The sequence below is a fragment of the Phacochoerus africanus genome, chromosome 5 (assembly GCF_016906955.1).
Source record: "Phacochoerus africanus isolate WHEZ1 chromosome 5, ROS_Pafr_v1, whole genome shotgun sequence".
NCBI classification, from domain to species: domain Eukaryota; kingdom Metazoa; phylum Chordata; class Mammalia; order Artiodactyla; family Suidae; genus Phacochoerus; species Phacochoerus africanus.
The window spans coordinates 20151836-20175658 of record NC_062548.1 but is presented as its reverse complement, the minus strand read 5'-3'; the positions used below and the strand labels follow the sequence as shown (position 1 = coordinate 20175658).

Sequence of the window (23823 nt, the reverse complement as noted above, 5' to 3'; positions counted from 1 at the left end):
CATCTTGAGAGCCCTGGGAAGTGGGTTCAAACCCCAGCCTGGCACAGCAGGTTAAGGATCCAGCCTTGCTGCAGCTTCAGCTTAGATAGAGATGGTGGCTGGGATCTGATCCCTGGCCCGGGAGCTCCATATGCTGGGGGGCGGTGGCCAAAAAAGAAAAAAAAAACCAAAAAACCAAACTCTTGGTTTGAGGGTCTCGTCCCTGACGGCTCTTAAATCCTCTGTCTGCCCTGGGGTGGTGCTGAGTGCTCCCCCTGGAGTCACCTCCAGGAGACCCCCACCGCGGCACCCGTTGTGCACCCCATTCTACTGCACTCCCCGAACCAGAGCCAGGGGCGGGGCAGGTGATGGAAGAGGCGGGAGGGCTGGGAGGTAAAGTGATTCACGTGGGGGACTCACAGCTAAAAAAACCGCAGAGCTAATCCCAGCCCTGGTCTGTTTGCTCACATCTTCCCTCGAACAGTGCCTGCAACAGGAGGTACTGCATAACTATAATTAACAATGTAATTATCACGAGTAGTTAATAACTTGTTGAGCCCCCACGGTTCTAGGTGTCAGGGACAGAGCGGAAGCCAGCAAAAGCGTGCCCCGCTGGGGCGCTGTGCGCATGCGCGGCGGGAGGGCGGCAGTGAATGAACAAGGAAGTTCAGAGACTAGGACGAGGCACCGGATGGGACGGGACGGGGGCGGGGCGGCTCGGAACTAGGGGATGTCGTGGGGTGGTCTGATCCTGGAGGAGGCGCTGCCCTCCTCCCTGAAAGCCCTGGCTTCCCCGAGGGAGGCGGGGGATGTTTACTCAGTTGGCCAAAGTCCCCCTGGAGTCCAATCCAACAGGGTCTCATTTCCTTCCCCGTGTTGTTAAACCAGACCTGAACATCAAGCATTCCAGAAAGTACCGGATGTGCAAATATTTACCTTGCATCCTGCAGCTTCCGACCCTCCCCTGGGAGGCCGGATTAAGACGCCCTCCTTGGGGGTGACAGGCAGGGTGACGCTGGGAGGGCTTAATTCCAGACGTTTCTCAGAGCTGGGACAGGCAAGGCTGCTCTCCCTCCCCCACAAGCCCCTCACACGGGAACACGATGGCCCTACACACACACAGACACACACACACGCACACGCACGCATGCACACAAGCATGTGCAAAGCACACACATACATGCATATATACCCATACCTTTCTTCCACACACCCCTACATTTCAAAACCCTTGAAAACAGTTCAGAATCTACCTGCTCACTCCTCAGACCCAATTTCTACAGAGAAAAATCCAACAAGACAGAAGTGGGGCGCAGTGGGCAACAGCCTGGCCCCTCCTGCTCCATCAGCCCACATGGGGCCTTCAGCCAGGGGTGCCTCTCCCAGTGGTAGGAGTGGTGGGGGGCGTTTGGGAGACCCTGCACCCTCTCCCAGGGCACGTCTTTGCCACACCCCTCTTCTGTATTCACAGCCTGCCTTGTATCAAACCCACCCGTTTGCTATGGTTGTGAACATGATTCTTGGATCCCTACCGTCTAAAACACTCCGTCTCCATCCTAAGCTAATCGTTACCAAGCTATATGCTTGGCATCAGTAGCAGAAGGGACTGGAAGTCACACAGGAGATGCCACACACTGCGCTCACTCCATTACCTGGGTCATCAAATTTGGGCATTCCCAGGATGCCAGGCACTCTGGGTTCTCTTACCTTGAGTTAGAGGAACCCAGCCCAGAGGGGCTCAGCAACTTGCCCCATGACACACAGCAGAGAGGCAATAGAATTGGAAAATTCCAGTCAAGGGGCTCCTGAGCCCCAATTCTTTTCACGGCAGCCCCTGGTGAAAAGGAAACATTTGCAGGTAGGGTCAAGGATCCCTCTCTCTCGTGTCCCTGGCTGTGGGTTTTGGTGACTCCAGCCACCATAGTAGGTCAGCCCTGCTGCTGAGACCCCTGCAGACCAGTGCAGACATCTGTCCATGTGCTCAGAGCTCTTTGCAGGGGAGGCACCAAAAAAAAAAAAAAAAAAAAGGGAACAGCCCAGCTAAGCTGAAATGTTCTCCTTGGAGAGGAAGGGAAATAAAATTTGATGAACCTCTGCATAATGTTCAAGTTATGAACGTGTAAAGTGATATTCTGCACATATGCTAGGCAGCTTTTATCTTCTCCCACGTTGCTGGGGCCTGAGCTGTTAGGGAGCAGCAAATGGCAGCTTCTGGCTGATGAGGAAGCAAGAGGTCTTGTCTTCTGCCTCAGCAAAACCAGGCTGCCTGTGGATGCCCCAGGCTCTCCCACAGCCGAGGGGACAGCTGATGTTGGGCTAATGAGGCGGCTTTAGGCATTGGGTGCTTACATGACTGCTATAAACATCTCGTGAGGAGTTCCCGTGGTGGCGCAGCAGAAACGAATCCGACTAGGAACCATGAGGTTGTGGGTTTGATCCCTGGCCTCGCTCAGTGGGTTAAGGATCCAGCGTTGCTGTGAGCTGTGGTGTAGATCACAGATGTGGCTGGGATCTGGAGTGGCTGTGGCTGTAGCGTAGGTCGGCAGCTGTGGCTCCAATTGGACCCCTAACCTGGGAACCTCCATATCCCACAAGAGCGGCCCTAAAAAGCAAAAAAACCAAAAACAACTCCCCCCAACAAAAACCACATTTCATGAGTGCCTATTATGGGTCCCATGTCATGCCACCCATTGCCATCCTCCTAGGGGACTGTCCACAGCAGTGGGCAAGGTGGGTCTGGTGCCAGGTCAACCTGACCTCAGCTGACCCATCCAGGCCTGGACACTTGACCTGGGACATCCGTGTAGGGGCGCTCGGATGCTGAAATGTACCCAATTGATGGTGGGGCTGCTGCTGAAAGGGCACGAAGCAGCCAGAGCTGAAGTCTCCAAGGAGAATTTAGTCAATCACATACACATGGACACGTATACACACACACACACCAAACTAACAAAAAGGTGTTAAATGAGCACCTGCTAGGTGCCCGGTACAGTGGGGAAGAAGAGAGCAGAGCCCCGCTGTCCCCAGAGCTCACAGTCTACAAGCTAATCACACAGATAGAATGTCAGGTTGTGTAGGTGCTGTGAAAAAGCAGCAAAGGGGAGTTCCCGTCGTGGCTCAGTGGTAATGAACTGGACTCGTATCCACGAGGATGCGGGTTCGATCCTTGGCCCCACTCAGTGGGTTACACATCCGGCATGGCCCTGAGCTGTGGTGTAGGTCACAGATCCAGCTTGGATCCCCCATTGCTGTGGCTGTGGTGTAGGCTAGCAGCTCTAGCTCCGATTGGACCCTTAGTCTGGGAATCTCCATGTGCCGAAGGTGCAGCCCTAAAAAGAAAAAAAAGGAAAAAGCATCAAAGGGATAAAGAATGACTAGGCCAGGGGGGTATGCAAATTTAGACCAAGTGATTAAGGAAGGTCCCCCCTGAGCAGGGGACGTCTGAGCCGAGATTGCCTGAGTGAGCCAGCCAGGTGAGTATTCCAGGCAGGGTACTGCAGGTGTGAGGGTTCCCAAGTGGAGATGAGCTTGCAGGGTTCAAGAGATAGAAAAGAGGCTCATGTGGCAAAAAAGGGGGGTCTGTAGCCATCAGAGAGAAGTCCCTGCATGTTCCCCATGGTCCCCCACCATGCAACTCCTGGGCTTGAAACCCTTCCATGTGCCCCAGGGAGAGTCCAACGCCTCAACGCTGCCCAGCTCCATAGCTTCCTTCCCCCTTTTTTCTCCTCAGATTCTGTCATCAGTCCTGAGAACCCTTCAGTTTCATGCTACTCCAAGGCATTATTGCATGTCCAATCAGCTCCCCCCAAAGCAGACTCTGTGATAATGACCTGGGCATGGGTAGTTTATGAGGAGATGGTCCCAGGAAATACGACAAATATGACAACCATCTGCCTGTCTTTCCACTCATCCACCTATCCATCCAGCATCCATCCATCCATTCACCCACCCAACCCTACATACATCCACCCAACTCTCCATCCATCCAGCATCCATCCAGTCACCCATCCATCCATCCATCCATCCATCCATTCATCATTTATTTTCACCTCCTCTATTCCCAGCTGGACTCTAAGGACTGAGATGCAGTCTCTGACCTTGAGGAGACTTCCTCTTCTAGCCACCATCACCAATCCCACTGCTTAGTCCTTTTTTTTTTTTTTTTTGTCTCTTGTCTTTTGAGGGCAGTACCCTTGGCAGATGGAAGTTCTCAGGCTAGGGGTCGAATTGGAGCTGTAGCCGCCGGCCTACACCACAGACACAGCAACGCAGGATCCGAGCCGCATCAGCAACCTACTCCACAGCTCAATGCCGGATCCTTAACCCACTGAGCGAGGCCAGGGATCGAACCTGTGTCCTCATGGATGCTAGTCAGATTCGTTTCCACTGAGCCATGATGGGAACTCCCCCCACCCTTTTTTCCCCTCAGTGCTGCAATAGAGCCCAAGAAGGAAACTTTGGTTCAGCCTCTCTGTGACATTAATCTTAGGTCTAAGAAGCATGGGGACATATAGCCAACACTCAACTTGATTTCCTTCCTGGTTTTTCAGGCTCTGACCACATAAGCCCAAGGCAACCTCATGCCCCAGACAACATTAAAATGTGCCAGAAATTGCAACACAGTGGGGTCCAAACTCTGCCTCACCCACCCTGCCCCTTCCACCCCCCAGCCCGCCAGAATACTTCCATTGGACCGTTCTAGTATTCGACTGAAGCTTTATGGCCAGTGAGGCCAGGCCTTGGGCTTCGGATTGCCGGTGGGGGCCGGAAGTGACCCCGGGTGCACTGACCTCTCCCGGAAGTACTTGATGGCCTCAGGGTCTATGAAGGTCGGCTCCTCCCGGTAGCCCTGCTCAAAAACCTTGCGCTTGTGCCGGAACTCAACGACCGTCTTGGTGTAGGAGTTGAGCGTGGTGACAGAGGCTGCCATGCAGCAGGTAAAGGAGCCCCACGCCAGGCTGCCAAGAGACGAGGAGAGAGGTGCCACGGTGAGGGGCAGCAGGGCACAGAAAACCACACCCACCAGACTTCCAGACCTGCGCGGATGCGGCCGTAGAGAAGCGTAGGGCTTGGTCAGCCCCTCGGGGTCTGGTCTGGGAAACAGCACTGTCCATACGCTGTGATGCAGACACAACAGAGGTCATTACTGGGAGGCAAGAAGAGAGCGAGTCATTCCATCCAGGGGTTGGCATCAGGGAAAGGTACCAGAATACAGGGATGGTTGCCCTGGGTCTTGGGGGATGATAGAGACTTTGAAAGGGGAGGGGACATTCCAGGAAGAGGGAAGAGCATGTGCAAAAGCATGGCGACAGAAGGCCATAGGAAGCATTCCACTGACTATAGGGAGTTTGGGGTGCTGGAGAGAGGGGGTGCGAGGAGGTTAGTTGGAGCTGATGATGGAGAAGTAGATGGGGGTCAAATACCCTAGCAGCTGGTTTTCCAGGAGAGTTAAATTGCCCTTGTTCACAAGGGACCTTGGCAAAGGTACTTCACCCCTCTGCCTCATATCACACCATATCACAGAGCAAGGAGTAAAGGAAACGACCCATTAAAAAATATCTTAGAACAATGCGTGGCACCTGGCAGGCACCCAAGAAAGGCTTGTTATTATTACTATCATCGCTATTATCAACATTCTTACTACCCACTTCTAACTGACTTGATTTCCAAACTCTTTGTCTGTTAGATTAAGGCTCTCTGCTCACACTTCCTCCACGCTTTTGGCTGTGCTCCTCTGCTGTGTATGTTGAGCCAGCCAGAGCTGGAGAATCTGTTCCACGTACATCTGGAAAGAAAGGGAGGGCATGTGGAGCCAGGAGACTCATCTGGCCAGGACACTGGTCTTCTCCGACCCAGTGCCCATTCTGGAAATGGCCTCCTGCCTGATTCCTCCATTCAAGACCATGCAGTAATATCTAGAACCAGGAGTGGGGTACCACCCCCCTCCAGTTCCCCCTAGTCTGGTTTCTCGAGTCCCTATTCCCCAGTCTCTGCCTTGCAAACTGGTTTCCTCCCCATGAAGGGCTCAGTCTTGCTGCTGCCAACTCTGCACTGTCTCAGCGGCTCCAGCCTCCCCCTTCACCAGCCAGCTTTCAGGTCTCTTGACATCAGGGCCCCTGCACGCCCCATGCAGCCCACCTCTCATGCCCACTGCTCTCTCTCTGTCAGCCTCAGAGAACCCAGAGGAAAAGCAAGGGGAAACCTGTGGATTCAGCCTTGCTCCCAAGGATCTCCAATCATCAAGTAGCCCTTATCACCCTTGCCATTAATAGATGCCCCCATTTTTTCGTAAGGAGCTAATTGCAATCCTCCAGAAGCACTCAGTATCTGTAATAGACAACTGTGGGTGTCAGCCTGGCCCCTCTAAGAACCTCCCTGTCCATCAAAGATGGACAAACGTCTGGCCAAAGCTGGTCCAATCAGATACTCTCTTCCTCTGAGCAATGAAGCTGAAGATTCTAGCTCCATCTGGGATGTCTGTTTGAATTGGACTGATGGCAATTCAGAACTTAAGGATGGAGAATGAAGAAGCAGGCTTTTTTCTGGGATTCCAAAAGTATATGGCTGTTAGTGTGGCCTGACCAGTACCTGTTCTGTAAAGGGACCACTCCTCCCCTCCCCTTGGGCCATGAGGTTTGTAGGGACCTGGCCTCACCCCTAACTTTCAGGAGCGTGCACATGACCTAGACGTGGCCAGTGAGAGTGTCACATCCCTCTAGCCATTGTAATTGGTTCAGGGACGGACATGAGACACCCAAATAAGGCTGCTGAGACTTAATTCTAGGCCTTTGCTGAAGCTATTCGGAAACAGGGCTCATCTTTTTTTTCTGTATTGCCAAGCTGGTAGGATTTGAGCCAGGAGCTGCTGGAACCCAATGGGCCACCCCCGAGCTTGAGAATGAAGCTGACTCATAAGAAAGGAGAGCCACAAAAAGGAGCTACACCCCTGAAGTGAAGCCATTATCCCTGGACTTTCAATTATAGGAGCCCACATTTCTTTTTTTGGATTTTTTTTTCTTTAGGCCAGTTTGAAATGGGTTTCTGAAATTGGCAACAAAAATTCTTATACAATTACTTTCTATAAATTCCCTATTTTGCATAAGTTAGTTGGTTTTTTAAAATCTTTTTAGGGCTGTAGCCGTGGCATATGGAGGTTCCCAGGCTAGGGGTCAAATCAGAGCTGTAGCCACTGGCCTACACCACAGCTCACAGCAACGCTAGATCCTTAACCCACTGAGCAAGGCCAGGGATTGAACCCACGTCCTCATGGATACTAGTCAGATTCATTTCTGCTGAGCTATGATGGGAACTCCCGTAAGTTAGTTTTGAAGTGATTTTTCTAGTCTTTACAACCAGGGGATCTTAACTACGACCAGCTCTAATTCCCAACTCTGATGGCCCAACCAGAAAAGGGGCATCACTCTCTCTCTCAGCTACCCCTGTTTAATTTCACCCTGTCCTCATAACATCCTGTAATTCTCTTGCATCTTTTTTCTATTATTTTTTATTCTTCATTTTTAAATGAAACGTTTTCTTTTGAGATCATTCTAGATTCACATGCAGTTGTAAGAAATAATTCAGAGCGATCCCATGTACTCTTTACCTAATTTTCCCCCAATGATAGCCTCCTGCAAAGAAGTACACGACCAGGATCTTGAGTTTGGTACAGTCAAGACACAAGATGGTTTTTCATTCCATCACCACAATAATCTGTCTGATCTGTCCTGTTGCCATTTTATAGCCACACCTACATTCCTCCCCACCCCTGGAAACCACTAATCCCTTCTCCACTCTCTCATCTTGTCATTTCAAGCATGTTAAATAAATGGAACCACTCGGCATGTACTGCTGGGAGACCACTGGACTGCTGAACTCTGCAGAAGGCAAACTTGGTGTACGTGCAAAAGCACAACGAGCTAAGGAATATGCTGACACGGAGCTCTAAAGTGCAGGATCTCCTTCAAAGACAAGATAAGGGAGTTATGCATCAACCATGCTATTCTATGAGCAGCTGCACTATGCCCTAGAGGTATGCACCTGTAACTAGTTGCTAGTATTTTCCTTTGTTATTCACTGGGAGATAGTTTTGTCATCGCCTGTGCCTGAAGAGTTTCTCCTTAACCTACATACATCACCTTCCCTGATAAAAGTCACGTGGGCGAAAGCCCTGGCACCTTTGTTCTGCAGAACAGAGTGCCTCCTGGTCCCCCACTTTCTAACTGTAAAAGAGTCTTGTGTGTTTTGTTAAACCTCGCTGTCCCTCTTTCAGGATCTCCCGCTGCCCTGCAGTCCTGGACGTGGCATCGCACATTTGGGATCATCCCCCAACCCCAGCCTAATTCTCTGGAGAGTCATCCAAGTTATGTGTATCAAGAGACGGTGCCTTTATATTCCTAAATAGGGTTCCTAGGGCAATGTATGAGTTGCTCCACATTCCCACCAGCTTTAGGTGTTGTCACTATTTATTAATTTGAGCTATTCTGATAGACATGTGGAAATACCCCATTGTGGCTTTCATTTGCATTTCCCTAATGGCTAATCGTGTTGCACATCTTTTCATCTGCTTAGTTGCCATCTGTGTATCCTCTTTCATAACATGTCTGTTTATGTTTTTTGCCCACTTTCTTATTGGATGATTTTGCTGTCGTTGTTGAGTTTTGAGTGTTTTTATAGCATCTAGATACTAGTCCTTTGTCAAATAGGATTTATACTAATGTCTGCTAGTCTTTAGCTTATCTTTTCAACCTCGGGGAACAAGGTTTTTCACAGAGCAAAAGTGTGTAATTTTGACAAAATCCATTTTATCAAGGTTTCTCTTTAAGCTTTTGATGGTTTGGATGTCAAGTCTAAGAATGCTTTGCCAGGTCTAAATCTCAAAGATTTTATCCTAATTTTTTCCTAAAAATCTTATAGTTTTTATATTTCATATCTAGGTCCATGATACATTTTGAGTTAATTTTTATAGAAGGTAAGGAGTTTAGATCAAGATTTTTTTTTTTTTTTGGTCTATGAAGATCAAACAACTCCAGCATAATTTATTGAAAAAGCCACTCCACCTCCACTGAATGGATTTACACCTTTGTCAAAAATCAGTTGGGCATATCTGTAAGGGACTATTTCTGGGTTCTTTGTTCTGTTCCATTGATCTGTACACCTCCCCCTCCCCCAATACTGCATGGTCTGGATTACTCTAGCTATAAAATAAGTCTTGAAACCTGGTAGACTGATTCCTCCCACTTTATTCTTCTTTCTCAAAATTATTTTAGCTATTCTAGTTCCTTCACCTTTCCTGATAAATTTTAAATAATCCTGTCTAAACCTACAAGAAATGTTGCTGAGATTCTCTCTCTCTCTCTTTTTTTTTTGTTTCTTTTTAGGGCCACACCCTCAGCATATGTAAATTCCCAGGCTAGAGGGCAAATCAGAGCTACAGCTGCTGACCTATGCCACAACCACTGCAACGTGGGGCCTGAGCCACATCTGCAACCTACACCACAGCTCACAGCAACTCCAGATATTTGAATCACTGAGCGAGGCCAGGGATCAAACCTGCATCCTCATGGATTCCAGTCAGATTCGTTTTCACTATGTCACAACAGGAATTCCCAAATGTTGCTGAGATTAATGCGAATTGCATTAAACCTCTATAACAACTTGAGGAGAATCCACCTCTTGGCCATGAGCATGGTATACCTCTCCACTTATTTAGGTCTTCTTTAATCTCCTTCATTGGCATTTTGTGGGTTTCAGCATGCAATTCTAAAGATATTTTTGTTAGATTTATGACTATTTCCCTTTTTTGAGAGTCAATGATAACACATTTTTAGTTTTGTTGTCCGACTGTTCTTTGCTAGTTCATAGAAATATAGCTGATTTTTTTTTTGTATTTTTATCTTATATCTTGAGATCATATTGAACTCATTTATTAGGTCTAGGTGTTTTCGAGAGGGTAGATTTCTTTTGATTTTTCTACATAGACAATCATATCATCTGCAAATGGGTATAGTTTATTTCTTCCTTTCCAATCTCTATGCCGCTTATTTACTTTTCATGCCTTGCACCAGCAAGAACTTCCAGCACTATGTTGAGAGAGACTGGTGTTCCCAGTCCTAGGGAGAAAGCATTCAATCTTTCACCATTAGGTATAATGTTAGGTGCAAGTGCTTTGTAGATGTGCTTTATTAAGTCTAGGAAGTCGCCCCTCTAGTTCTCCTCTGGTTTTCTGCGAGTTTTTAAAATCATGAATGCATATTGAATTTTGCCAAATGTTTTTCTTCATTGATTGGTATGATTATGTGGTTTTCATTTTGTGCCCCTTTATCTTCTCTCATTGATAATCTATTTGTCTTAAATATAATTTAGAACCATATCAGACCATGTTATAATTTTTGCTTCAATCATCAAGCATAATGTAGTAAACTCAAGAGGAAAGGCAAAATGTTCTTTCTTCATTCTTAATGTTCCAAGATTCCTTCTTTAACATTTTTTTTTCTGTTTAGAGAACTTCCATTAACCATTCTATTAGGATAGATCTGCTGATAGCAGATTTTCATAGTTTTCCTTCACCTGAGAATGCCTTGATATCCCCTTCCCTTTTCTGAAGGATATTTTTGCTAGAAATGGAATTCTAAATTGATGGTTCTTCTCTTTCAGCACTTGAAACATCTCATTTCCTTCTAGTCCCTTGATTTCTGATGCAAAATCCACCATTTAAATTGGTTTTCTCTAAAGTTAAGATATTGTTTCTATTTTGCTTCTGTCAATCCTTTTTTCTGACTTTCATTTGGGGGGGGTTAAATTTTTTTTCAGGCCACACCCACAGCATATGGAAGTTCCCAGGCTAGGGGTTGAATCAGAGCCGCCACTGCCAGCATACGACATAGCCACAGCAACACCAGATCTGAGCCACGTCTGCAACCTACACTGCAGTTCACAGCAATGCTAGATCCTTGATTCACTGAGCAGGGCCAGGGATCAAACCCACATCCTCAAAGGTACTAGTTGGGTTCATTATTGCTGAGCCACAATGGGAACTTCTAGTTTGTTTGTTTGTTTTATAAAAACATAGTTTGACTATAATGTGTCATGGTATGGACGTCTTTGGGTTTATCCTGTTTGGAGATTCACTCAGTTTGACTCTGTAGGTTTATGTCTTACAAAACTGGGGAAATTTTCGGCTATTATTTCCTTGAGTACTTTTTCAGCACCCTCTCTCCCCTCCCCTTCTGGCACTTCAATGTTAGATCTTTCATCATAGTCCCAGAGGTCCCTGATGCTCTGTTCATTTAAAAAAAATATCTATTTTCTCTCTGCTGTTCAGATTAGGTAACTCCTATCTTCAAGTTCACTGATTCTTTCCTCTGTCCTCTCCATTATTCTGTTGAGCCTATCCACTGAGTTTTAAATTTCAGTTCTAAAATTTCCACTTGTTTTTCTATATATTTTCCAGTTCTTTCCTGGAAGACTCTATTTTTTTCCTGAGACCAAAAGAAAAAAAAAAGAAAAAAAAATTCATTTGTTTCAAGGGTGTTTGTAATTGCTTATTGAAGCATTTTAACAATGATTGCTTTAGAATCTTTATCAGATTATTCTAACATCTCTGCCATCTAAGTATTGTGATCTAGTGATTCTTTTTGCTTTCAAGTTGAAATCTCCCCAGGTTTTGGTATGGTGAGTGATTTTCAGTTGCAATCTTGACATTTTGAGTGTTTTTAAAAATAAGACTCTGGATCTTCTTTAAACCTTCTGCTGACAGAATTCTGACAAAGGAAGAGGAAACACGACCTTGTTATTGCCAGGTAGGAGAAGAAGTCCAGGTTTCCCACTGGGCTACCACTGACATTCAAGGTGGAAAGGTTCCTGGTTACTGCTGGGCAGGGATGGGAGTTTTGACCCCCTCAGGCTTCTTCAGATACCATTCTGGGTGGAAGGGGCAGGAATGCCTCATTACTGCTCCCCAGTTTGCCTCCACTGACACCACACAGAGGAGAATGACTTCATCACCCTGGGCGTGGGTGAAAATCCTGACTCTCCACTGCTCCTCCTCTGACACCACACCATAGAGAGGGGGAAGGGCACGCTGTTACTGCCCTAGTGGGGCTGGGAGCCCAGACTCCTCATGTGACCTCCACTGACACTCAGGGGTGTGTGGGGCTTGCTTATTACTGTCAAGCAGGGTGAAAATTCCAGCTACCTACTCTGGTACCAGCTCAGCAGGTTGTGGGGTATGCAGCAGTTGGGTGCCACATTTCAGCCTGGTGAGTGAAATCTAAACTTGACACGAGTGGGATGGAGACAAAGGGTGTTTGTTTCTTTTTCCTGTGATATGTGACTGGGTAGAGCAGTATTTTCTAAAAGCTTTCTGTCTTGGTAGACTGCCCCTTTCCTGGCTCTTTGGCTAGAGAAAGCAGACTTTTAGTGGGGTTTTAGGGGGAGGCATGTGTGCCAGTTAGCATTTCTGAGTTGCCGACTTCTTCAGCTCCAAATCTGAGATGAAAAGTACCTACCAAAGTGCTATCCCTTGATCCTTAGCCAACCTATTGTCTTCCCTCCACCTTTCATTGGCTTGGTATGTTTATGTGTGATGTCCAGGGATTTCAGTGGTACTTAGCAGGAGGATGGGGAGAGGCATGACTGCTCCATCTTCCCAGAAGTGCAAATCCTTATTTGTTTTTGGATTGTCTTCCCCCATACCAGAATGTGATCTTCATGAAAACAGGAGCTTTGTTTAGTTCACTGCTATATCTTTAGCACCTAAAACCATGCCTGACATGTAGTAAGCACCCAATAAATATTTGTAGAATGAATATAAACAGAGGTAAAACAAGAACAGATTTAAAAAAAAAAACCCACAGATACAAAAGCATTGTTCTGATTTAGATGTGGGTGAGGGGCTCAGGGCTGCACCTGTGAGTCTTCAGCTTCCTTGGTCCCCAAACTCCCAGGCTCCCAGGCCCCCACGCTGGGCACAGGTTGAGAACCTCAAGGCTGGAATGCCTGCTGGTGCTTGTATCTTATGCGGCTGGACTGGTGCAGTGAGGTATGTGGGTGGTTGGCCTGGTTTTGGGAGACAAGAGCAGAATGGATGCTGTGACATTGTGATGGGGGCAGGCAGTGGGGGTGGCTGTTAACTAGCTCTCTATCCTCTGGGAGCTACAGAGGTTGGGGCGGGGGTTGCTAGAGGACCAGATTCAGAGATGCATGGATGCCACCTTGAAATCTCTTCCATGCTTTGCTCAGTGGAAAGACTGTAACTGGTCCTTGAGGGAGGCAGCCCTTGTCTCCCTTTGGGCCAGACAGGCACAGAGTCACTGTGTGGGGCAGGACAAGGCACAGATGCTCCATCCAGACCACCCTCAGTGTCCATGGACTGATGGGACCAGGAGATGATGATGGCAGGATCTGAAGGCCCAGCTGATCCACCCATGGCAGCAGAGCATCCTCGGGTACCACCTGGGTCTCTCCCTGCCCTGGTCTTAGAGAAAAGAAGGTCAGTGCCACCTGCCTTGGTGAGATGAATAAGAGTGAGAGCTTCTTGCTGACCACACAGCCTCTCGGTAACACCAGCAAACACCCTCTCCAAAGGCTCTTTGGGACCAAGGCTCTTCCAGAACACACACCCCCATTGCAAGGGATCAACTTACTAAAATGCCAGCTCAGCCCTGCAGAGAGGGCAGGGCAGCCTGGGTTCCTCAGAGAGGTAGGGGCTAGTCTGCTGTTTCCACAAGGTCATGGAGACTGGAAAGGAGGGGAAGAGAAGGAGGAGGAGAAGGGGCAGCGATGAGGCTACCACGTGGCACACAGGTGGGCCCCAAAAGCAAAGAGAGGGGCACTACCCTCCTGGACCTGGCCTAACTAGCTACACTCTGGCTGTGACCTGGGACAAACTGCTCAACTTCTCTGGTTGTCCAGCTCTTATAAGCTATGACTCCACAATGTTCCACCACCCTCGTTCTGTCAAGTGAATGCTCAGAATTGGGGTTTCACTGTGTGTGCTGGGGTAAGAGGGGCCCCTTTCCTGTCCCCTTCCATTTTGATCAGACACAAAACAGAAGTAGCACATGACCAGCTTGCTATTCTTCCACCATCACCAGGAAAACTGGCCTGTTGACATTCCAACCAGGGATTACAAACTCTTAATTCTTGCAGGGTCAAATGGATGAATTTAGTGTGAGTAAGGTGATTCAATACGGAGTGGTGGGGACTGGGGTAAAGTGGGGAGCCTATGCCCCATCTAAAAGGGGTAGCCTCTGCTCAGCTGAAGATGCCTGCTGCCATGTGGCAATGTGGATTAGGGCATGGACATATCCTCCAATAGTCAAGAGAAGCCAGAAACACCAATTTTTTTTTTTTTTTTTTTTTTTTTTGCTTTTTAAGGTCGTAGCCTATGGAGGTTCCCAGACTGGGGGTCAAATCAGAGCTATAGCTGCTGCCCTACACCACAGTCACAACAACTGGGGATCCCAGGCATGTCTTCGACCTACACCACAGCTCACGGCAACACCGGATCCTTAACCCACTAAGTGAGGCCATGGATTGAACCTGTGTCCTCATGGATACTAGTCAGATTCCTTAACCGCTGAGCTATGACAGGAATGCCCAGAAACCCACATCTTTATGTAAACATTTTTACCATTTTGGATATTAGAAATGCAAATTTTTAAAAAGCCCAATGTGGCAGCTCAAACAAAACACCTACAGGCTGGGTTCAGCCCTGGGCTGCATGCAGTGTGGAGGCTCTGCGGCTAATTGTGTGATTTGGGCCTTTGCTCTTTCTGAGCTTGTGTCTTCATCCTTCAAGTGGGGGTCAAAGGCAACCCTTCCAAGTAGAGGCTAAAGGATAAAGGACCTGAGAGCTCCGGGCTTGTAAAGTGCCTCCACTGTGCCTAGTTCAAAATAGGCACTGACCAACGGTGGTCTCATCCCACTCCCTCCCCAAGCCAAGCAGCTCCCCACATCCCCCTCCCTCCCCCACCCCTACCCTAGGGGCTGGCCTTGGCATTGTCACAGGAGGACGTGGACAGAGTTAAGACAAAGACCTAAAAAGGGGAGCAGACAGGAGGGTTGGGGGGCCCAGGGCGCAGGGCAGGGATGCGGCTCCCTGCCTTAGTGGCGGCCCAAGGAGGGGAGTCTTGGGGCGTGCGGGGGCGGGGGGGGCAGGGTACGGCCAGGGCTGGGTCTCCAGGAAACACTCAAGTCCTAGAAACAACTGCAAGTGGCCAGTCTGGGGAGACGGGGAGGAATGGAGCACCAGGGGCTGCCTGCGTGCCCACCCGATGTCCTCTTCTTGGACATCTGAGTCACATGCCTCTCAGAAAGCAAGAGCGGCATTACCAAAAGGCCAATGTCATCAGCATTTATAATCATGGCCACTTATGGAGGGAGCACGTATTGGATAGAAGCATTTTAAGAGCTGGGCGCCACGTGGTCCTGAGACTATAACCCCATTAAACATGCATCAATGTAATCTCTGCTCTGGAGCTGAAGAAGCTGAGGCTCCGAGAGGATGGCTTGCTTTGCCTTTCACAGCAACATTCATGGGGCACATTCTTTGGGCTAAGCGCCTCACGTGCGATACGTCCTGCAGTCCCCAAAGACGGCCTCCCATGAGCCACCCCTCCTGGGGCTCATGCTTTTGCACAACCCTTTCTCCTGGCCCTTGGTCCCATCATTAGCTTTTTTTTTTTTTTGGGTCTTTTTGCCATTTCTTGGGCTGCTCCTGTGGCATAGGGAGGTTCCCAGGCTAGGGATCCAATCGGAGCTGTAGCTGCCAAGCCTATGCCAGAGCCACAGCAACGCGGGATCCAAGCCGTGTCTGCGACCTACACCACAGCTCACGGCAGCGCTGGGTCCTTAACCCACTGAGCAAGGCCAGGGATCAAACCCACAACCTCATGGTTCCCAGTTGGATTCATCAACCACTGAGCCACGACGGGAACTCCGATTTGCTCTTGACAAAAAGAATGCCGCAGAATCGACGCTGTGTGACTTCTGAGGCAAGGTCGTAATCTAAACTTGTAGCTTCCACTTGGAACTCTAGGAACGCCTGCCCTCTGGGGACCTTCTCCAGGGACCCAGCCACCGTGCCCGAGAAGCCCTTCCTGCTGACAGCTCTCGATGCCAGCCAACACCATGGCCAGCCCCGGACGCCTGGCCTGGCAGTGCCCCAGAGGGCTGGCCCTGGCCGAAGCACCATGGAGGACCCCATGCCAGGACCCCCTAGCTGATAAGAGACAATAACACATGTTAATTTTAAGTCACTACGTTTGGAGATGCTGCGTGACACATCAGCTAAAACACCACACACACTGCACACTGTCCTGTGACGTAGAAACTCGGGCTACCCCCATTTTACAGCTGAGGCTCCTGAGGCACTGGGAGGGTACGTGACTTAGCCAAAGCCCACAGCTGGCAAAGGCCAAGGTTAGGATCTGCTCCCAAGCTGTCTGATTCCAGAGGCTGCCCCTCAACCACCCGTGTGTGCTGCCCACAGTAGTCCCTCAGTGCATGCCAGGGTGAAGTTTAAACCCAGGTTAGTGGACTACCAACCACAGAAACTTGGCATCCCTCTCGGCAGCTGGTCTCCAACATCAATCCAGCTCCTTGGCAACCCTGACCTACAAGGCTCTGCAGCCTGTTCTTGCAGCCCCGCTGGGCCAGGAGATGGAGCCTGGCGCTATCGTGCTTTGGACCTGGCCTCCTCCCTGGCCGGGGGTGGGGGCAGAATTTTGACAAATGGCCTCACACATATTAAACAAGAGAGATGACACTGCACAGCCCTGGCAAGGCCCCAAAAGCGAGGGATGAAAAATGGGGCTGATCCATCTTGCAGGCCTTGGTGACAAGGAGAAATGGATCAGCCCTAATGGGGGCCGCACACTGGGGCCCGGCCTTAAATAAGTCAAATGGGAATTGGGTGCCCCTTGAGAGGCCAGTCTGGGGTGGGTGTGGGGCGGGCAGTGCTGAGGAGCAGGGCAGGAAGCCCAGCTTTAAAAAGGGAGAAAGGTTCCCGCGGCCCGACACCAGCAGGCTCACCTCCAGGACGGAGAGCCAGGCGTTGCTCTGTAGGGAGAGGGGTTCAGAATCCCAGGCAAGTGACTCAACCTTCCTGAGCCTCAGTTTTTAAATATGCAACACGGGGTTATTATATGTGTTAAATTTCATGTTAATAACGGTAATATTAAAAGGGTTGGCATTTGGGAGTTCCCATCATGGCTCAGCGGAAACGAATCTGACTAGTATCCGTGAGGACGCAGGTTCGATCCCTGGCCTCGCTCAGTGGGTTAAGGATCCGACATTGCTGTGAGCTGTGGTGCGGCCCTAAAAATACAAAAAAGGGGGGGGGGCTGGTGTTCACAGTGTATGTATGGGTATCGTGTGCTAAACACACATGAACTTTTTTTTTTTAACTTAAAAAACATTTTTTTTAGGGCTACACCTGCAGCACATGGAGGTTCCCAGGCTAGGGGTCAAATCAGAGCTGCAGCTGCAGGCCCACACCACAGCCACAGCAACGCCAGATCCGAGCTGCATCTGGGACTCACAGCACAGCTCACAGTAACGCCAGATCCTCAACCCACTGAGCGAGGCAAGGGATGGAACCTGTGTTCTTATGGATACTACATTGGGTTCTTAACCTGCTGAGCCACAACAGGGACTCCTGAGCTGTTTTACTATTACCCCGCCACCTACCTCTGAGAGGCTGAGAGCAGGGGCTCTGGAGCCAGAATGCCTGGGTTCAAATTTGACCTCTGCCACTCTCAAGGTGGATTACCTTGGACAGGTTACTTAGGTTCTCTGAGCCTCAACTCTGGTCCATGAATTACCTACATCACAGCCATGCTGTGATCATGACATATCACGGCTCAATACGTGTGAGAAGTTATTTCACTTCTGGTCAGTTCAAAAATGTCCATTCCCTCCCTTTGTCTTCTTCTCTAGCTCAGGGTGACTACTTTGCAAGGGAAAGATCTCAGGAAGGGACATTTCCGTTGTGGCTCAGCGGGTTAAGAATCAACTAGTGTCCATAAGGACTCGAGTTCGATCCCTGGCCTTGCTCAGTGGGTTAAGGATCTGGCGTTGCCATGAGCTGTGGTGTAGGTCACAGATGTGGCTCGGATCCCGCGTTGCTGCAGCTGTGGTGTAGGCTGGTGGCTGCAGCTCCGATTTGACCCTTAGCCTGGGAACTTCCTTTTAAAAAAAAATCTCAAGAAGGAACTACTAGGGGGTGGGAGGAAGGATTGGGTAAAAGGAAGTCAGAACCTGAGCTTTAACTGGTTTTTCTGTGATGATTCTACTTAGAGGAGTTAGGCACTATGCTGCCCAGTCAAGGTCCCTCTAATGCACTTGACTTTACTCTTGCAAACCCCACTTAAGTAGGGAGTGGGAAGGGGCAGAAATACAGCAGGAGTCCCCAGTGGTCTGAATCCAGGTCTCTCATAACCATAACCCTTCCTGCTCCATTCTGACACCCTCCGCCTAAAGATGCCTTCTCACTGCCAAGGCGAAACCTGCCATTCCCCTGCCTAACACACTATCTTATTCCCTCCTCCACCAGCCTGATGGACCAGCTTCTCCCCCAAGGACCCTCCCCAGGGGAAGCTGGGTCAGTGACGCCTTCTCTGTGCTTCCATGGCTGTCTGTGACTCCCGTTCACCCGCCCACATCATAGCATGGTTCAGAGGATGGCTTGTTCACTGGTCTTTTTGTCTTTTGTCTTTTTTGTTGTTGTTGTTGTTGTTGTTGTTGCTATTTCTTGGGCCGCTCCCATGGCATATGGAGGTTCCCAGGCTAGGGGTCGAATCAGAGCTAGAGCCACCGGCCTATGCCAGAGCCACAGCAACGCGGGATCCGAGCCGCGTCTGCAACCTACACCACAGCTCACGGCAACGCTGGATCGTTAACCCACTGAGCAAGGGCAGGGACCGAACCCGCAACCTCATGGTTCCTAGTTGGATTCGTTAACCACTGCGCCACGACGGGAACTCCCCTCACTGGTCTTTTTGTTATGTTTTGTTTTTTTTAGGGCCACACCTGCAGTATATGGAGGTTCCCAGGCCAGGGGTTGAATCGGAGCTGCAGCTGCCAGCCTACGCCACAGCCACAGCAATGCAGGATCTGAGCTGCATCTGTGAACTGCATCGCAGCTCACAGCAACAGCAGATCCTTAACCCACCGAGCGAGGCCAGGGATCGAACCCCCATCCTCAAAGATACTAGTCAGGTTCGTTACTGCTGAGCGAGGCCAGGGATCGAACCCCCATCCGCAAAGATACTAGTCGGGTTCGTTACTGATAAGCCACAATGGGAACTCCTTGTTCACTGTTCTTAATCCCCTGTCACAACACGGTCTCAGCCACCACTGTACGCACAGCACCGAGAAGCCCCAGGCCCTACTGCCCCCCAAATATGTGCTCACTCAGTAAATATGTGTTCAATGACTAAGTGGGTAAATGGCCCCCAGCTACGAGAACTGGACCCGGATGCCCTGTGTAACAGACAACTGTGGTCATTATTGTCACTACTCCAGCATGCACTCCTCCTTTTGACAACAGCTCACTCCACCCCCAACCCATCCCCCCAAGTTTCCATTATGAGACCTCTCCTCTGTCTCTCTGTCCAAGAGTTTGGATGGGGGCAACTCCACCCTCTGGATCACGTGACTCAGGCCAGACCAATTACAGCGGTCCAGTCTCCTGCGGGTCTAAATCATTGGTTGCAGTATGGTCACATGACTTAAGCTAATCCAGTGAACGTCATCACCGGGATTTTGGCTGGCAATATTGGAAAGAAGCCCCATCTCTCTGCTGGTATTGCTACATTTGTAACACGTAAGCCTAGAAGTGGGCTTGGTGACCATCTTTAGTACTACCTGGGGGAAAAAGCTGCTTATGAACAAAGCTGACCCAAAGGGAACAGAGTCAGAAATGGGGAGAGAGTGACTGAGTTCCTGATGAATCACCTGAACACCTGGATCCAGCTGTGCCTGAAGCAGCCCTTGTGGTAGTTCATCTAGCAGCCATTCCGTCCACTCACCAGTTGGGAGTTGCCATTCTACCTGCTCACCATTTGAGAGTTTGGGACTCATTCCTAATTGCAAGGGAATGGTCAAGCTGCGCCAATAAACTCACGACACTCCCTCAGGCATGGTGATGATTCAGAAGAGGGAAAGCGGCCTCAGCTGGGCTCATCACAGGGAGGCTTGGAACTTTAGTAAACGTTAGGGAAAGAGAAACTCTCTCTCCCCCTCATGAGTGAAGGAAGAAGCACCAGCTTCAAGGGCACTTTCTCATCACCAGGGTGGAAGCTCACGCAGGGACAGAGTTAACTTGGGGAGTAGGCAATGCTCAGGTGACCACAGAGTAAGAGAACTCAGCCTTGATGACATCAGAGATGCTGGATCAAATGTTCCCTGAAGTCCATGCCAAGCTGTACTTTCCATTTACAGGAACCAATGTATTTCCTTATTGATTAGAAAGAGGTGGGCGGGTTTTTCCATTACAGTCTATGCACCCCTAGACGACCCACCTAGACTCCTAATTAATGAATGAATGAACTCATATACAACTCTAGTTTACTTAAGCTTGGGACGCTAGAACTCACAAGCCAAAGAATCCTGCGGGATTCTGCCTTTCTTTTGCACACTCTGAGGTGCTGATCCCTGCTGCCTGCATCCAGAGCCTTTCACTAGGATCTCTACAGCGTCCATCTCCACATTCCAGAGCAGCCTCTAAGGCAAAGGTTGGCCAACTTTCTCTGCAAGGGCCAAAGAGTAACTATTTTAGGCTTAGTGGGCCATTCAGGCTCTGTCACAACCACTCAGCTCTGCCCCTGCAGCGTGATAGCAGCTGTAGACAATAGGTAAACGATGAGTTTGGCTGTGTCCCAATGAGACTTTATTTATGGACACAGAAATCTGAATTTCCCATAATTTCCACATGTTGCAAAATATTCTTCTTCTTTTGATTTATTTCCAGCATTTCAAAGTGTAAAAACCATCCTTCACTTAAGGGCTGCACGAAAACAGATGATGGGCCGGATTTGGCTACAGGTGGCCCATTTCGGCCCTAGGGTCTCAAAGCATCTCTGGACTCTGGGTTCCTACAGCCACCTCCCTCCACTCCCCAGTAGGGTTGAGCTGCTGCAGTCCCAGCATGCCTCTCGGCTCCGGCATCTGAGAGTCCAAGCCACTTACCAGAAAGACCACCCGTAGTCCCAGGAATGAGGTCTCCAGTCTTCGGGGCCAAGGCTCACGGTGACCTGGAATACTTGCGTGTACATCATGTGAGCTACCATTCCCAGGAGGCCTGTGGGCAGAGCAAGACAAGGCATCAGGAAGCAAGGTGGGGCTTTGCCTACAGGCCTGTTAGCCTGGGTGAACATGGACCCCCCCCCCCCCCCCCCCCCCGCCCCAGGCAGGACTAGAGCACAGACAGCCAGAGGGTGAAGGGCCAAAGAATTGGAGTTGAGCCAGAGGGCAAAGGGCAGCCTGGGAGAAATTTAAGCAAGGGAGACATAGAGTCAGATATGGGTGTGGTTGTGCAAAGTTTTTCTGTTAAGCACAGATAAAGAAATAGTGTAGGCTCTATGGGTTGGGCCTTGTGGTCTCTGTGGCAACTCTTCAATTCTACTGTGTCAGCCCCAAGGAGCCACAGACTATATATAAAGGGATGAACATGGCCATGTGCCAATAAAACTTTATTTACAAAAGCAAGCATTGGGTCAGATTCTGCCTGTGGGCCAGAGTTTGCTGATATTAAACTGTGTTAGAAGGCCATTTGGGAGAAACTGCTTAGAGAATATTTTTCAAACTGCACATCTTAACTCACCAATGGATCATGAAATCCACTTCGTGATTGCAACCAGTATTACAAAACAAATAAACGAACAAACAAGAGTGGAATGGAAGGGAATAGAAATATCTGATACCGTCAAATGTAGCAGGAGTAAATATTGTTTTGTGAAACTTTTCAGTTCTATATGTGTGTGTTTGTGTGTGTGTAATTATAATGTGAAATGTTTTTCCGTGGCTCTTGTCAAAAACCCTGGAACCCACTGGCTAGGAGAACTTTGATTCCATGGGATCAAAGTCACCCCCTGGAGTCGAAGCAGAACCACACCTCCAAGGCTGTAGACTGCAGCCCTGAATATGACTGTCCCCATGTCACAGGTGAGAACATAGAAGCTCGGCGTGGTCAAGTCTGCTCCCACGTCCCAAGGGAGCAGATGGCTTAGTTATGATTTAGCTGCAAATCAAAATGCCTTTAAAGCCAGGGCTCTGCCCATGCTGCCTAAAATGCATCCAAAGACCCCCTGCTAAAGGCTCCGCCTTCTCTAGGCTGTCTCTGCCAGGCCTCAGTCCCATCCTTAGCCACACCCCAGCAGGTATGCTAGAAGTCTCTTCCGTCCCCTCCACCTTGGCTCAGTCTGTTGGAAGGAGATGAGGGGTAAGTCACATGGGGATCTTATTTTTCTTTCCTTAAGAAAATTCTTAGAATTCCTATCGTGGCCCAGCAGTTAATGAACCTGACTATCATCCATGAGCACGCAGGTTTGATCCCTGGCCTCGCTCAGTGGGTTAAGGATCCAGTGTTGCCCTGAGCTGTGGTGTAGGTCACAGACATGGCTCAGATCCTGCGTTACTGTGGCTGTGGCGTAGGCCGGCAGCTACAGCTCCGATTGGACCCCTAGCCTGGGAACCTCCATATGCCTCAGATGCGGCCTTAGAAAGACAAAAAGACGAAATAAATAAATAAAAGAAAAGAAAGAAAAAAAATTCGTGGTGAACTCCCAAAAGGTACATTAACACACATACCTTATTCTTTGGAAGTGATGCATAAGATTTCTTGATAATGACATACCATGTTTTATTTATCCAACCACTTGATGGTATTTAAGTTATTTCAGGCTTTTTGCTCTCTAAGCAATGCTGCAATAAACACCCTTCTACAAGTCTCTTTGTGCAGACAAGCATTTTTCCGGTGTGAACAACAAGAATTGCCAGGTCGTAAAGCGTGGGCATTTGAAATTTTAATCAATGTTGGTGGACTGCTCTCCTAAGTAACAGTACCATGTTGGATTTCTGCCAGCTGTGGGAGTACTCACTCAAATCCTCACTGATTCTTGAGGAGTTCCCGTCGTGGTGAGGTGGTTAATGAATCTGACTAGGAACCATGAGGTTTCGGGTTCAATCCCTGCCCTTGCTCAGTGGGTTGAGGATCCGGCGTTGCCATGAGCTGTGGTGTAGGTCGCAGACGCAGCTCAGATCCCACGTTGCTGTGGCTCTGGTGTAGGCCGGTGGCTACAGCTCTGATTGGACCCCTAGCCTGGGAACCTCCATATGCCGTGGGTGCAGCTCAAGAAATGGCAAAAAAAAAAAAAAAAGAAAGAAAATAGAGACTTCCAGAGTCCATGCTGCACCCTCATTCTCCAGCCCCTATGATTAACATCTTTCAATAGTACATTTGTTACAATTGAGGAGGTAAGAGCGATACGTTCTTATCAACTAAATCCATAGTTTCCATTAGGGTTCACTCTGTGTTGTACGTTCTCTGGCTTTTGGCAAAGGTATAGTGACGTGTGTCCACCATTACTGTGTCCAGGAGTTTTAAGGCCCCTAAAAATCCCCTGAGAGCCACCTGTTCATCCCCCACTCCCCTTTCTGCAACCCTGGCCACCACCGACCTTACTGTCTCCAGAGTTTGGGCACTTTCAGAATATCATATACTTGGAATCACACAGGATGTAGCCTTTTCATATTGGCTTCTCCCACTTAGTGTGGATTTAAGGTTCTTCTATGTTCTTCATGGCTCGATGGTTCTTTTCTTTTCTTTTTTTTTTTTTTCAG

The 23823-nt window shown here is 49.0% G+C and overlaps 1 protein-coding gene across 2 annotated transcripts in view; it reads right to left on the bottom strand.

Moving 5' to 3' along the window:
- GSG1L (GSG1 like) overlaps positions 1-23823 on the bottom strand; it is a 236121-nt gene that overhangs the window by 24855 nt on the left and 187443 nt on the right. For both annotated transcript variants that reach the window (XM_047780236.1, XM_047780237.1), the window contains exons 4-5: positions 21172-21283; positions 4770-4937 (exon numbers count right to left, since the gene is read on the bottom strand). In XM_047780236.1, the coding sequence (XP_047636192.1) occupies positions 4770-4937; positions 21172-21283 (280 nt within the window). The remainder of the gene's footprint in view (positions 1-4769; positions 4938-21171; positions 21284-23823) is intronic.